This window comes from Nuphar pumila, chromosome 6 (genome assembly GCF_984573655.1).
Source record: "Nuphar pumila chromosome 6, dmNupPumi1.hap1.1, whole genome shotgun sequence".
Taxonomy (NCBI): Eukaryota; Viridiplantae; Streptophyta; class Magnoliopsida; order Nymphaeales; family Nymphaeaceae; genus Nuphar; species Nuphar pumila.
In genome coordinates, this window is record NC_143254.1 from 133,847,903 (window position 1) to 133,861,970 (window position 14,068).

Below are 14,068 nucleotides of genomic sequence, written 5' to 3' on the forward strand. Positions count from 1 at the left end.
TATGGTTTTTATTGATTTAGAGAAGGCATACAATAGAGTACCTAGGGACGTTCTCTGGTGGACAATGATGAAGAAAGGTGTTTCTCTCAAGTACATTAGTATAATTAAAGATATGTATGAAGGAGTAGTAACCAATGTCCGCACTTGTGGAGGGGTGACAACCAATTTTCCGATAACGGTTGAGTTACATCAAGGATCTGTTTTAAGCCCTTTCCTATTTGCGATAGTGATGGATGAGCTTACGAGATCAATTCAAGAAAATGTACTGTGGTGTATGTTTGCTGATGATATTGTTTTGATTGATGAGTCTAGAGCTGGGGTTAATGCTAAGTTAGAATTATGGAGACAGACATTGGAAGCTAGAGGTTTTAAGTTGAGTAAGAGTAAGACTGAATATATGGAATGTCAGTTTAGTAAGCAACGAAGTAGTGATGGGAGTGTAGTGAAGCTTGGTGAGCAAGAAATACCGGTGAATGATTATTTCAAATATTTGGGATCCATCATTCAAAAGTATGGAGAAATTGATGGAGATGTAAATCATAGGATAAAGGTTGGGTGGATGAAATGGAAAAGTGCAACTGAAGTGCTGTGCGATCGTAGAATGCCATTGCGGTTGAAGGGAAAGTTTTATATGACGACTATTAGGCCCGCTTTACTATATGGTACGAAATGTTGGGCTGCCAAGAGACATCATATTCAAAAAATGAGTGTAGCTGAGATGCGGATGCTTAGATGAATGTGTGGAAATACAATAAAAGATAAGATTCGGAACGAGGAGATACGTAAGAAGGTAGGTGTTGCACCCATTGAAAATAAGATGCGAGAGAATCGTTTACGGTGGTTTGGACATATTCAGCGAAGGCCTAATGATGCTCCAGTTAGAAGGTTGGAGAAATGGGAAAATATATTAGTTAAAAGAGGTCGGGGTAGGCCTAGGAAGACTTGGATGGAGATGATAGGAAAGGATATGAATGCTTTGAACCTCACCGAGGACATGGCATTGGATAGAAATGATTGGAGGAAAAGGATTCATGTGGAAGACCCAAAATGAATTTCTTTTTTGGTTCATATTGCTGACCCCAATTGTTTTGGGATGAAGGCGTAGTTGTTGTTGTTGTTGTATTTGAAAAATACTCACCTTCAGAGTCGGTCCTAAGAATCTTTAAGTTACCATTAAATTGATTTTTAATCATTATGTGATATGCCTTAAATAATGCAAAAACCTTATGTTTATGTTTAAGAAAATATAACCAACAACATCTAGAATAATCATCAACAAAAATTACATAATATGCAAACCCTCTTTAAGATATAACGACTGCCAGTCCCCATACATCCGAATGCACAAGTTCAAATGGTTTAGTTGTAGACCTAGATCTTTGTTAAAAAAGCAAGCTTCTCATTTTTCTAAGAATATAATCATTACGATTGAAGTCACTTTTACAAAGATCTTTAACAAAATAATATAAATGAGAAAGCTTGATGACATTAGGATGCCCAAGTCTTATATGCCAAACATTTATATCTTTATGTTGGACAATATTACAAAATGAATGTTTTGGAATTTATAGAAACTCCATGTAGTAGAGATCTCCTTTTCTACAGCCTTTCCCAATCAATTTCCTCGACCGCCGATCCTGTACCCAACGTTTATTTGATGAGAACTTAACATCACATCCATAGTTCGAGAGTTGAGAAATCAAAAGCAAATTTAAATTTAATTTTGGTATAAATCTAACTTTGGCAATAAAAAAAACTTTTTTTTCAAAGTTTCCAACTTGTTTGATTTCAAGAGAAGCGCCATTTGCGGTTGAAACAAAAGATGGTAAAACATTTTTTGTATATTAAAAAAGTACTGAAATATTGGGAGTCATATGAAAGGAGACACCCGAATCTAAAAGCCAAGGAATCTTACTGGGAGGAGAAGAAGATGATATGGCGACACCGAAAATGGATCCTTTGAAGAGAGGTTGAAGAGCCTCCATGACTTGACTTAATTATAATGCACCATTGTTGGAAGTAAATGGATTTTCCTCATTGTGTGGTTGAAACGTGGTAAACATAGCCACCTTCTTCCACTTTGGACAAACCGACTTAATTTGTCCCGATTTTTTACAAAAATGTCAAATAAATTTTTCCATACTCCCTTCCTTGATTCCTTCTTCCATTTTGGCCTCCTTCCCTTCCTCTTTGATTTCGATTTTGAAACTTGTTGAAATGAAGGGGCTTATATGTTTTTAAATTGTTTTCCGGCCTAGAGACGGCATAAGCTCATTCATTTTCATCTTTGGTTGGAGGCATGGCTAAAACATTTTGATTGATTTTACCCATTCCAATGCGAGTTTCTTCTCCACTTAGCTTAGTAAGAACATCTTCAAGAGGTGAAGTGAAAGAAGATAAAAAAGGTCTTATTTGCTCAAATTAAGCCCATTCAAGATTCAAAAAATAAAAAATTCGTTTTTTTTATTGTTTGTGTCGTAGCTCAATGGCTTCTCCACTCTATTTTGGTTCAAGAATAACAAGCTCATCCCAAATTGATGATAATTCTGCGAAATATTATCTAATGGTCATTTCGCCTTGTTGAAGGGTCAACACCTATGTCACATGGTTGCAGGTGTAGGTGCAGTGCAATTTCAAAAATTTTGGGCACGGGGACTCGGCTATATATATATATTTTTAAAAGTAAACAACTTATATGTATAAGATTCACTAATTATATATAAAAGTAAACAACAACGTGCAATGCAGTTGCACAGTCTGTGCAATGACTGTGCAACTGCATTGCACATATATATATATATATATTTTAAAAAATATAAAAATAAATTTTTTTTTAGTTTTTTGTCTTAAAAATGGACCAAAATAGACTCGGTCAAAGTTGACCGAGTCTATAAAGTGGATGGACTCGGACTCGGTGCGTTGACCGAGTTTGACTCTTCGTTGACCGAGTCCGACCCGTGTTGGGGTGTGTCGACGCGGGTGCGTTGCCTCCCCAGCCGAGTCCGTGTGACATAGGTCAACACCCTTTTTTGTAGGTAATATTTATGAGATAAATCTCTCGAGGTATACATTTTCTCAAGATATTCTCAAACTTGAGATGCTTTTTTAAACTTCAAAATGTTGGCATTGATTCTAGTCTTAACCGAAGAAAAAATCCATGAAAGGATTTTGTAGTTTTTCATCTCCCATTATTCATGTTTTTTGTTATATTCTTCAAAAGCTTTTATTCTTTTCTCTCCATCAAGGACTTTTATTTCTCATTTTTCAACTATAGTAGTTTTTGGCTTGGGTTCCGAAATCGTACCTTTGATGTAGTCCCAAAGCCCTTTTTCCTTGATGTGAGTTTCCATATTACCGGCCCAAACATGATAGTTTGACCCGTTGAGTTTGAATCCGAGAGAAAAATGAGTCCTTTTCCACCATTGAGGAACTTTTATGGGAAACAAAAGTCTTTACAATTATAACACTTACGACTGGTCTTCTTTTTGCTATTTCTTGAAGCACATCAACTGAGAAGAATCTTGCAAGAGCCTTCCATGCCAAAATAAAAGAGAGAGAAGGCATGCTTTTCGAGGCACCGATCACGATGGCTATGGCATACACTTTCACTTCTCATAAACCAAGCTCTGATACCATGTAAAAATGTCTTCAAGAATATCAAGTCCAAAGATGACTTGATTAGCTCACAAGAAGCACAAAGAGAATAGGTGCACAAAGGCACAAAGAAACACTCACAAACGAGCACAAATGCACAAAGGCATAAAAAAAGTTATCTTTTATTGAGAGAGAAAACACTCCAAAAGCATAAAATACAATGGGTAAAGTGCCCTTATTTATACACTACAATGGGACCCAAGGAGGGGCTCCCATGTAGAAGTTGGAGCCCCTCTTATGGTCATATTTATGACCGTTGGAGGGGTCAACGTCTATTATGTGGACCCCTCATTCAATAATAAAAACCCAAAAAAGAAGAAAGAGAAAAGAAAACGAAAAAGAAGAAAAAGAAAATACATATTCAAGTGAATATGTGAGTTACATGTGAAAAGATAGATTTATTCCTAGAGGGTATTACAAAGAAAATATATATTTATATATATATATATATAAATAGATAAATACATAGACATATATATTCCAATATATATGTACATGTATCTCTCTCTCTATATAAATATATATTAGATACAATTTAACATTTAATACATCAAAAAATTTCAAACTAATGGGATTAAATTGCTCTTTGTGCATTCTTGATGATAACTTTTCTATTTGTCTAAACTGATGACATGAAAAAAATAAAATTAATTGGGTTTTGTATGGCTAGACAAGGTCATTGAGCCTTTTGTGTTCAAATCTGTTTATTCTTTTTATATAGATTTGCTTAAAGACTCTCCAGTTTTTCTCACGTCCACTTGTACTACACGTTTGAGTAAGAATGCGAATGACAAAAACTCTCAAATTTGGAACATCACTTCTAAACCTGGTCCACCACATGTCTGAAAAAAAAAACAAGAAAATGAGAAATCAATAAGACAATAATAGATACAATCATACAAAACATCATAACTAAATAAAAATATGAAATAAAAATTGAAATAAACAAAATAAATTACCTGGATGCATCATAACAAAGTTTCACACTGCTGTAGGTCTCCTCATATCATATAATGCATTATCATAAATTTTTATTTCTTTATGAATTTGATCTTGAACGCCATAATCAGGGTTCAACCTTAAATGCAATCTAAAAGTCCCTTGTTGACTTCCCTGTTCATTTTAATCGTAAGGGAATATCTAACTGAAAGATTTAAATAATATGCTACAACATGAAGAGGTTGTTGAAGTTTCCAGTCCACCTATGATCCATAATGTTCTATATGGGCATGTATAATTTTTTCTTTCCATTCAAATTATCTCTAATGACCTCTTTTACCTTATCCATGGCCTCATAGAGATAACCCATAGTTAGTTTGTCTTCACTGTCAGCCAATCAAAGTACCTTCACTAAGGGTATAGTTATTCTCAACAACTTTATGCATGAATTCCAAAATTTACTTTTAAATACAATATCTATAATTTTTCTTGGCTTTCTTTTTTGTGCATGGGGATAACATTTTTTTAGTGAAATTTTATTATTTACTAGTCTTTGCACTGTCAAATAAAAAAATTCGTAACTGCACTACGAATCAACTCAGCATCTCTAGTGTACTTTCTCTTTAGGCCCAAAATCCATGCATGATTGTAAATAAATTTAGTAACTTCTTGAAAACATTCATCTGTGTGCTTTATCTCATCCATGGTGCCGATGTCCTCAAGTGTGAGGTATATGTAATAGGCGGGGCCAGCACACGGGGTCTAAAAGATTGACCCATAATTTTCTGCCAATTCTTTACCTTCTACCCTATAATTTACTGCATTATCAGTAATGAATTGAACAATATTTTAAGGTTGAACCTCTTGCATAACTTGATTAAATACCCTGAGCAATACATTTGCTGTCTTAGGTGTATTAGACAGATCAATTGACTTTAAAAACACAATTCCTTTAGGGCAATAGACAAGAAAATTTATCATGGTCCTTGACTTTCTGTCTGTCCACCTATCTACCATAATGCTACTCCCAGTTTCTCTCCATGACTACCTCATCTCATCACATTATGCCTTCACTTCATTCACATTAGTATTTAAAATTTTTTCTCTCAAAGCATGATATAAAAGCATTTTGTATTCAGACCAGATACTGGTTATGGCATCAGCCATGACATAAAAATGAAAAAAATCTGCGCATTGAAAGGAACATAAGCATCATAGAACCATCTCCGAACCACAACATTCGCCTGCTCAACTAAATGTTAATTGTATTATTTCATCTCTTTTTCAAAAGAGTTTTGTATGCAATATACTTTCTCATTTGACCCTTGTGTGGGTGGTGTGATTATTCAATCAAGTTCTCCCACTTGATTGAGGTGTGTGTTGCATATTCTTCAGATTCGATCCACTTCACTACATGGTATCAGATTTTGGGTGTTTCAAAAGCTGTTTTTAGAGAAGATCGTGACAATATCAAGAGGAGGATCGTGAGCTTGGCAAAATACAACAAATCACGAATTGTTGCATCGGGAAGCGAACCACTTAAAAAAAAAGTCTTGTATTTTCTTCCTCGTTGTCTCTTTCTTTTTCTTTCTCTCTCTATCTACTTGTTGTAAATGGAGAATGAGAGGGAGGTAATAGTCCCCATTCCCATACACCTAAATGACACAAACTATGTGATGTGGGCATCCATAGTAAAACATAAAATATCGAAAAATGGACTTTGGGGATTGGTTGACAGCACCAAAAAGGAGCCTAAACTCATTCTTACAAAAATCAAGAATGAAAAAGAAGTTGCGCTTCAAGGGAGGCAATGGCTAAAGCCGTTTTCGACTATGAGAAAAGATGGAAGGAACGGAGGATGGGTTATTCTAAAATTATTGGATGACTCATCAATAGTGTATATAAGTGTTCTAGTTTGGCGAAGTTTGACTTCACTAGTGATGCATGAAAATACCTTAAAGACATGTATAGTCTTAAGGATATCACACGTATATATAACATCCAAAACAAAGTAAGGACCATGACTCAAGAAGAGATGAGCATAAGTGAATACTACAATGCTCTCTCTTTTTCCTTTGGGATGAATTGGCTCTTCCTGAACCAAAGTGGTATTGCCCACAAGATGTTGAACTCCGTGAAAATCAAATCAAACCGGGGCATTTCTATCAATTCATAAATAGGCTTAGGCCCGAATTTGAATGAACTAAATCCGCTCTTCTTCATAAAGGAGGGGTCCCTTCCATAGTTGAAACTCTTGAAGAATTAACGATGGAAGAAAATAGATTGAAAAAGCTATCCACTTCTAAAGATGAAGAATCCGTGCTTGCTATGTCAAAGCTCAAAAATCATACCAAGAGCTATAAACCACATCATTTTTTAAGAAATGAGAATGGTAGAAATCCCAACAACTATGAAAAGAGAGGTGATCATGATTTTAAAAGGAGTGAAAAAATTATTTGTTATCATTGTTATGATTTTAATGGGACACATCATACCTTTTTATCTCAAAAGAAAGGAGGATCATAAAGAAGAAAAAAAAGTGGCTTCGTTTGAAAGGGAGTGAAATGGACAACTTCAAATGCACCGGCTCACTCTCTTTAGCTCGACTAATGGAGGCACTACAACCTATGTTTAAAGCTCAAACTACTTATTCGGGTGCGGCCATATCTACAAGTGACAACCATGGTAAAGACCTCTTGGATCCTTGACTCTGGTGCTTCATTGCATATGACTTCTAATGAGTATATATTGACTGAATGCAAGTTTAATCCAAATGATTCTTGTGTTTCAACTGCGGATGACACATCTTTGAAAACTAAAAGTTTTGGTATTTATCAAAAAACACCTATCTTTCACATACTAAACATTAAAGTAGTATCAAAATTAAATTTAAATCTTTTATCGGTTTCTCAAATTGCGGATTATGATTACAAAATAGTTTTTTTATCTAATGTTTGTCTAATACAGGATCTCCAGTCCGGGAAGCCGAATGGGCGAGGCCATAGAAGAGGAGATCTTTATGTCATGGACAATCTTGAATTACCAAAACAACTTTTTTTGTAATTTTGTGGAAAAGAAAGATATAAAAATTTGGCACAAAAGACTAGGACACCCTAGTGTAACCAAATTACAATTGTTTTCATTTCTTTCAATTTGTAAAAAAAAAAAATTGTATGTGAAGATTGCATTCTTGGCAAAATGAAGTCTTTACCTTTTGGACCAAGATACCTTATAACTAAGAATCCATTTGAATTAGTGTATTCAGATGTATGGGAACCGACTCCGGTCGTGTCCAAAGGAGGTGTTTCCTATTATGTTGTGTTTGTAGACGATTATAGTAGACACTCTTGGATATTCTTTCTAAAACACAAATCAAAAGTATTTGATTGTTTTAAAAAATTTCATAGTTATATAAAGAATCAATTTAAAACCAATATTTAAATCTTTAGAACTGATAGGAAAGAATATGAATGCTTTGAACCTCACCGAGGACATGGCATTGGATATAAATGTTTGGAGGAGAAGGATTCATGTGGAAGACCCAGAATGATTTTCTTTTTTGGTTCATATCGCCGACCCCAATTGTTTTGGGATGAAGGCGTAGTTGTTGTTGTATTCAAATCTTTAGAACTGATTCTGGGGGAGAATTTGTGTCAAAAGAGTTTGAAAATTATCTTGACCTAAATGAGATTGTTCATCGAAAATCGTATTCATACCATGGTTGCCAGTCGAGGAAGCGGGAGTGGGAAGCGATACGAGAAGCGGGAGAGGGAAGCAAGGCACTTTAAAAAATTTAGGAAGCGGGAAGCGTGAGACTACTTAGAAGCTAGTCACGAACCGTCTCAGAAGCGACCTAGGAAGCGAACCGGAAGTGACCTAGGAAACGAGGGGAAGCAAAAAAAGAAGAAAAAAAATAAAAATAAAATGAAAAAAAGAGGGAAGCGTGGGGTAAGCGCGCTTCCCGTAAATGGGAAGCGCACTTCCCAAAAAAAGGGGATGCTTCCCCATGCATTTCGGAAGCACGGCGTTTTGCGCTTTCGAAGCGCGTATCGGGGAAGCGCGCTTCCCCTACTATAGGGGCAATTCCGATAACTCTGATTTATACACTATTCAACAAAATGGACTTTCCGAAAGAAAGCACAGACACATTATTGAGACCACTAGAACACTTCTAGTATCTAGAAATGTTCCAAAAGATTTTTGGGCTGAAATCGCCCTTACGGTGGTCTATTTGATAAATAGAATGCCTTCAAAAAATATTGAAAATGTCTTCCCTATTGAAAAACTTTGTAAAATGTATCTTGATTATAAAAGGTTGAGGGTCTTCGGCTGCAAGTGTTTTGTTCTTACCAACAAGAATGATAAACTCTCTTCTAAAGCAATTCTTTGTGTGTTTTTAGGCTACGCCGAAAACCAAAAAGGATATAGGTGTTATGACATTGAAAGAAACAAATTGTATGTTTCTCAAAATGTTATATTCCTTGAAAATGAAAACGGTTTTTGCAAAGAAAAAATCCAAGAGAGTTGTGATTATTCGTTTTTCTTTTACCTAGTCAATGATAAGTGTGAAAATATTTATGAAAGTGAAGATATGCATGAGTCAAATGAGAATGTGAGAAGGAATCTTGATGATATAGACCTATCTCACAATAATTTATAAACCTATGCTCGACGTACCAAAGGTCACCCACCATGTGCCCTAGAAAGATGCTCTCAAAACCAATAAGTAGATTCTTCTAGCCTTAGAAAATCTATAAGAATTTCAAAAGCTCCTAGTAGATTTGTATCATATGAGTCTTTTGAACCAAGGTATAGATCGTGTCTAATGACCATTCACTCGTATTTTGAACCTCAATCATAAAATGAGTCTAAACATCATCAAGAATGGGTTAAGGCCATGAACGATGAGTTTGATGCATTAGAAAGAGCAAAAACTTGAAAAATCTAAACATTACCTAAATGAATAAAAACTATAGGATGCAGATGGGTATACAAGGTAAAAACCAAGTACGATGGAACATTAGAAATATATAAAGCTAGGTTAGTGGCCAACGGATACAATCAAGAATATGGGATAGACTATGATGAGACGTTTGCCCCAGTCGCTCGAATGACCACGGTTAGAACTCTCATTGCTATAACATCGATTAAGAAATGACCAATATTTCAAATGAATATTAAAAATGCATTTTTGAATGGTAATTTGGATGAAGATGTGTACATGGATCCTCCACCAGGCTTGGCTTTAGCATATGAAAAAACTCTTTGGTTATGTAAGGCCTTATATGGCTTGAAACAAGCCCCCAAAGCTTGGTATGATAGGTTTAGTAATGTGATGACACAACTTCATTTTAAATCTTGCTTTATTAACACTACATTGTTTGTTAAGTCTTGTAATGCAGGAATAATGATCCTACTTCTTTATGTAGATATGATAATCACATGAGATGATAAGCAAAGAGTTAACCATATCAAAGATGTGCTTAAAGTCAACTTTGATATGACAAATCTTGTTTTTTTACGATATTTTCTTGGAATAGAAGTTGCTTACTCACATCGTAGTTATTTTTTGTCACCGACTAAATACGCAACGGAGATCATTGAAAGATCGGGACTCTCAGATGAAAAATTGGTCGATACTCCGGAAGTCATAAATGCCAAAATGAAGAAAGATGATAGAGAACCCTTGCAAGATCCAACACCCTACAGACAAATGATTATGACTTTGTCTTATCTTTCTATTACCCGTCATGATATATCTCATGCTATTCATTCTGCTAATCAATTTCAGCATGCTCCCACTACAATGCATATGAGCGCTGTAATGAGAATTATTAGATATATTAAAAAATCTATTAATCTTGGCTTTTTTTATCATCCTCCTCACTAGAAATCATTGCATATTTTGATTCTGATTCTGATTGGGGAGAGAATGTCAATGATAGACGCTCAACCACTGGTTTATGTGTATTTGTAGGTGACTCTAATTTTATGGCAATGCAAAAAGCAGCAGAATGTGTCACTCTCCTTCACTGAAGCTGAGTATCGCGCCATGACGACAACTACGTCTGAGTTAGTGTGGCTAAGACAACTTCTCGAAGACTTGGGGGTTCATATTGCAGAACCTTCAAGATTATGTTGTGACAACAAGAGCGCTGTATACATTGCAAGCAATCATACATTTCATGAGATGACGAAACACATTGAGATGGATTGCCACTACATTCGTGAAGAATTTTTGAGAAAGGCCATCACATTGCCCTATCTTCCGTCTCAATATCAATTAGCAGACTTCTTCACCAAAGCGCTTCCGTCTCCAAGATTTCACTTCTTCCTTGGCAAACTCTCGATTGTTCCACCATGAGTATGAGGGGGGGGGGTGTTAATATATATATATATATTGTAATTGAAATACCCAACAAGGGTATTTCAATCTTTTCACTGTAATAGGCGTCAGCCCATTAGGGGTTGACAACCTATTTTCACCTTTTTATTTTTTATAATTTTTTGTTTTTGACTGTTGGGCCAGTAGCTTTTGGAGTTGCTCCCAACAGTCATAAATATGACCGTTGGGAGCAGCCCAACAACCATATTGGCTGCCCCCTTTAGCCTCTTGTATTATAAATAGGCCTCATGGCCTTTGTATTATTTCATCTCTTTTTCAAGACTTTCTCATTTGACTCTTGTGTGGGTGGTGTGATTATTCAATCAAGTGTTCCCACTTGATTGAGGTGTGTGTTCTTGCATATTCTTCGGATTCGATCCACTTCATTAAACTTTCTACTTATGATGCTGTACTAGGCGTTGTATGATCAAAAGTAGAGAGCTTATCTTCGTTCTCCCAAGGATGTGCATACCCCATTTCTAACTTACTCATATCTTTTTTTTTTTGTTTTTTTCTCTCAAACCAGTGAGTAATTGCTGGCATTGCCATTTCACGACATTCGATAAATTCCTTGACATGTAGGGAAAATATTGAAATGTGTTCCGGCTAAATGATGCTTCAACCAAAAGATACCACCCGAAAAAATATTTTGACAATAGTTGCATTCGATTTTCAATCGGTTTTCACTCGTTACTTGAGTGCCCCATTGCCATGCCATATCATTTGATGCCATATTCTCCCAAAAAAGCCCAATAAGAAGCAAATAATATGTTTTTTAACCTTAACCCACTTCCTTGAGTGAAAAAATGGTGGAAATGCACTATTGAGTAAACCGCAAAAGCCCTCTCCCTTGCGCACGGATCGGCCCCGAAATTGCTCTCACGACTTTTAGGGTGCGTGGATACCCTTGTAATGGCCTCTACACTAATAAAGGAGTCGACCCTTAAGAGGTCTTTAAAACCCAAAAGGAAAAAATTACGATTTGGCCCTTTTTAAAGTGCACCAAAGGTGTATCGTACGTTACAGGGATGCATCGTACGATACATACGATACAGATGCAACACAAACTCGTAGCATTATTTGTCATAGTAACAATACGTATCATACGATACACTATGATACTTACAACATTGGTTTGACTTTCTCAAGTAATACCTTCCAAAATAAGCAAATGGATCAAAACGGGAAAATAAAAATCCAAAATCGGTAATTCATAGACACTGAACTATGATTTTAATGTTTCATTGGAGAAATCAGAACTCCTTTAATTTGGACAAGAGCCAGCCTACATTTCATGTTTTTTAATATAGAGTCTTTGTTGGTAAGTCTATTCTTATCCAAAGTTCCTGATAGTATTTCATTGGGTTCATTTCCACTTTATTGGAAGGCTTGTAGATATCAGCTAATGCATTGTGAACTGGCTACCATTTGCCATTGTGTTCAAGCTATCAATGTGTTAACTAATACACAACCAATGAAAGGTTGTTAACACCGTAATCAGTATCTGCATTCTTGTAAATTAACATGAATAATTGGGCATATATTTATCATTATGTTTATTGTTGCAAAGTTGTGAAATTGTATCATAACCAGGGTATTTTGATGCATCACCTGAATCATACTCATATTTATAATATAATCAATCAAATTGATATTAAGGTTGAGCCGTTTATTGTCGGATTGACTACTTTCAGCCTAACATTCTCCACTGCATCTCCATCCTTGTATAATTTGCAATGGGGTACAACCTGGCTTTTACTCAGAAAAAAATGTAAAAGTCTGGAAACAAATTAATATTACCCTATGAAGAACAGACGACACCAGGGCATGTCTGAATGGCTGCATGCGATAATCCAGGGAAGTAACTTACTAGCCATTGAGTGATCTTTGGCTCAAATGTGATTTGGCAGTTTTTTTCCTGGGTTGTGGGGGTTGTGCGGAGCCGTGGAGGAGGGTGAGGCATGGACGAGGAACCTGGATGTGTAATTTTTTTGCTAAATATTATGATATTGGTAGAAATGCACTTGTTTATCACGTCCAAAGCAACTTTCTAGGTACTCTTGAAGTAGATTTTGGGTTCATATGTCATCCTTATTTTGTCTTGGCTCTTTTTCTTTCTTTTGTGCCCATGTCTGTATTGTTTTAATTCATATGCTGTACCTTAAGTCTACACCTGGCTCTTACGGTTTTAAGTAGGTTTTGTTTTCCTCTGTCCACCTTTCTATCTGATGCCCTTTGGTTCTCCTTGGATGAAATTGGGCCAATGTTCTTGCACATGCATTTCTAACATGAGTGCCAAATTTGGATTGTCCTTTAGTTGTGCTAGGCCTTCCAATCCCTGAAATCAATGTTGTCTTTTGGAAAATTATTGAGTTCTTGAAATTTATGTTGACGCACAATCTTCTTGCAGAGTGTTTTGGAGGGGTACAATGGAACAGTTATGGCATACGGGCAAACTGGCACTGGAAAAACTTTCACTCTTGGAAGGCTTGGAGAAGGAGACACAGCAGCTCGTGGTATAATGGTCCGTTCGATGGAAGATATTCTAGTAGATATTTCCCCTGAGACCGATTCTCTGTCGGTTTCCTACTTGCAGGTACTTGACTATAATTACATATTCCCTAAAGAGCCTCTAAAACAGTCTTTTTATGAAAGACATGGTCAATTTTAATTGTATAGAAAGCAAATTTTAGTTATCGCACTTGTACTAACTGTAGTTATTTTTGGATCATTTATTTTCACATGGGTTACATACAGTGAACTCACATGTTGGCATTGTAAGATTTGATAAAGGTGCTTGTTGATGTTCCTATTCCTTGAATGCAGCTTTACATGGAGACCATCCAGGACCTCCTTGACCCTGGCAATGATAATATCGCTATTGTGGAAGACCCAAAGACAGGGGATGTTTCAGTGCCTGGGGCTACTATGGTAGAAATAAAAGATCAGCAAAGTTTTGTGGAGCTGTTACGTTTAGGGGAATCCCACAGGTTCGCAGCTAATACTAAACTGAATACTGAATCTTCTCGAAGTCATGCCATTCTCATGGTGAGTAACCTCTTTTATTTCTTGGAATCTTCTTCCTAATTT

The 14,068-nt window shown here is 36.0% G+C and overlaps 1 protein-coding gene across 3 annotated transcripts in view; it reads left to right on the top strand.

Annotated features, from left to right (window-relative positions):
• Positions 1 to 14,068, top strand: part of LOC149836349 (kinesin-like protein KIN-UB) — a 95,901-nt gene that overhangs the window by 30,408 nt on the left and 51,425 nt on the right. For all 3 annotated transcript variants that reach the window (XM_090009153.1, XM_090009152.1, XM_090009154.1), the window contains exons 4-5: positions 13,389 to 13,574; positions 13,805 to 14,026. In XM_090009153.1, the coding sequence (XP_089865279.1) occupies positions 13,389 to 13,574; positions 13,805 to 14,026 (408 nt within the window). The remainder of the gene's footprint in view (positions 1 to 13,388; positions 13,575 to 13,804; positions 14,027 to 14,068) is intronic.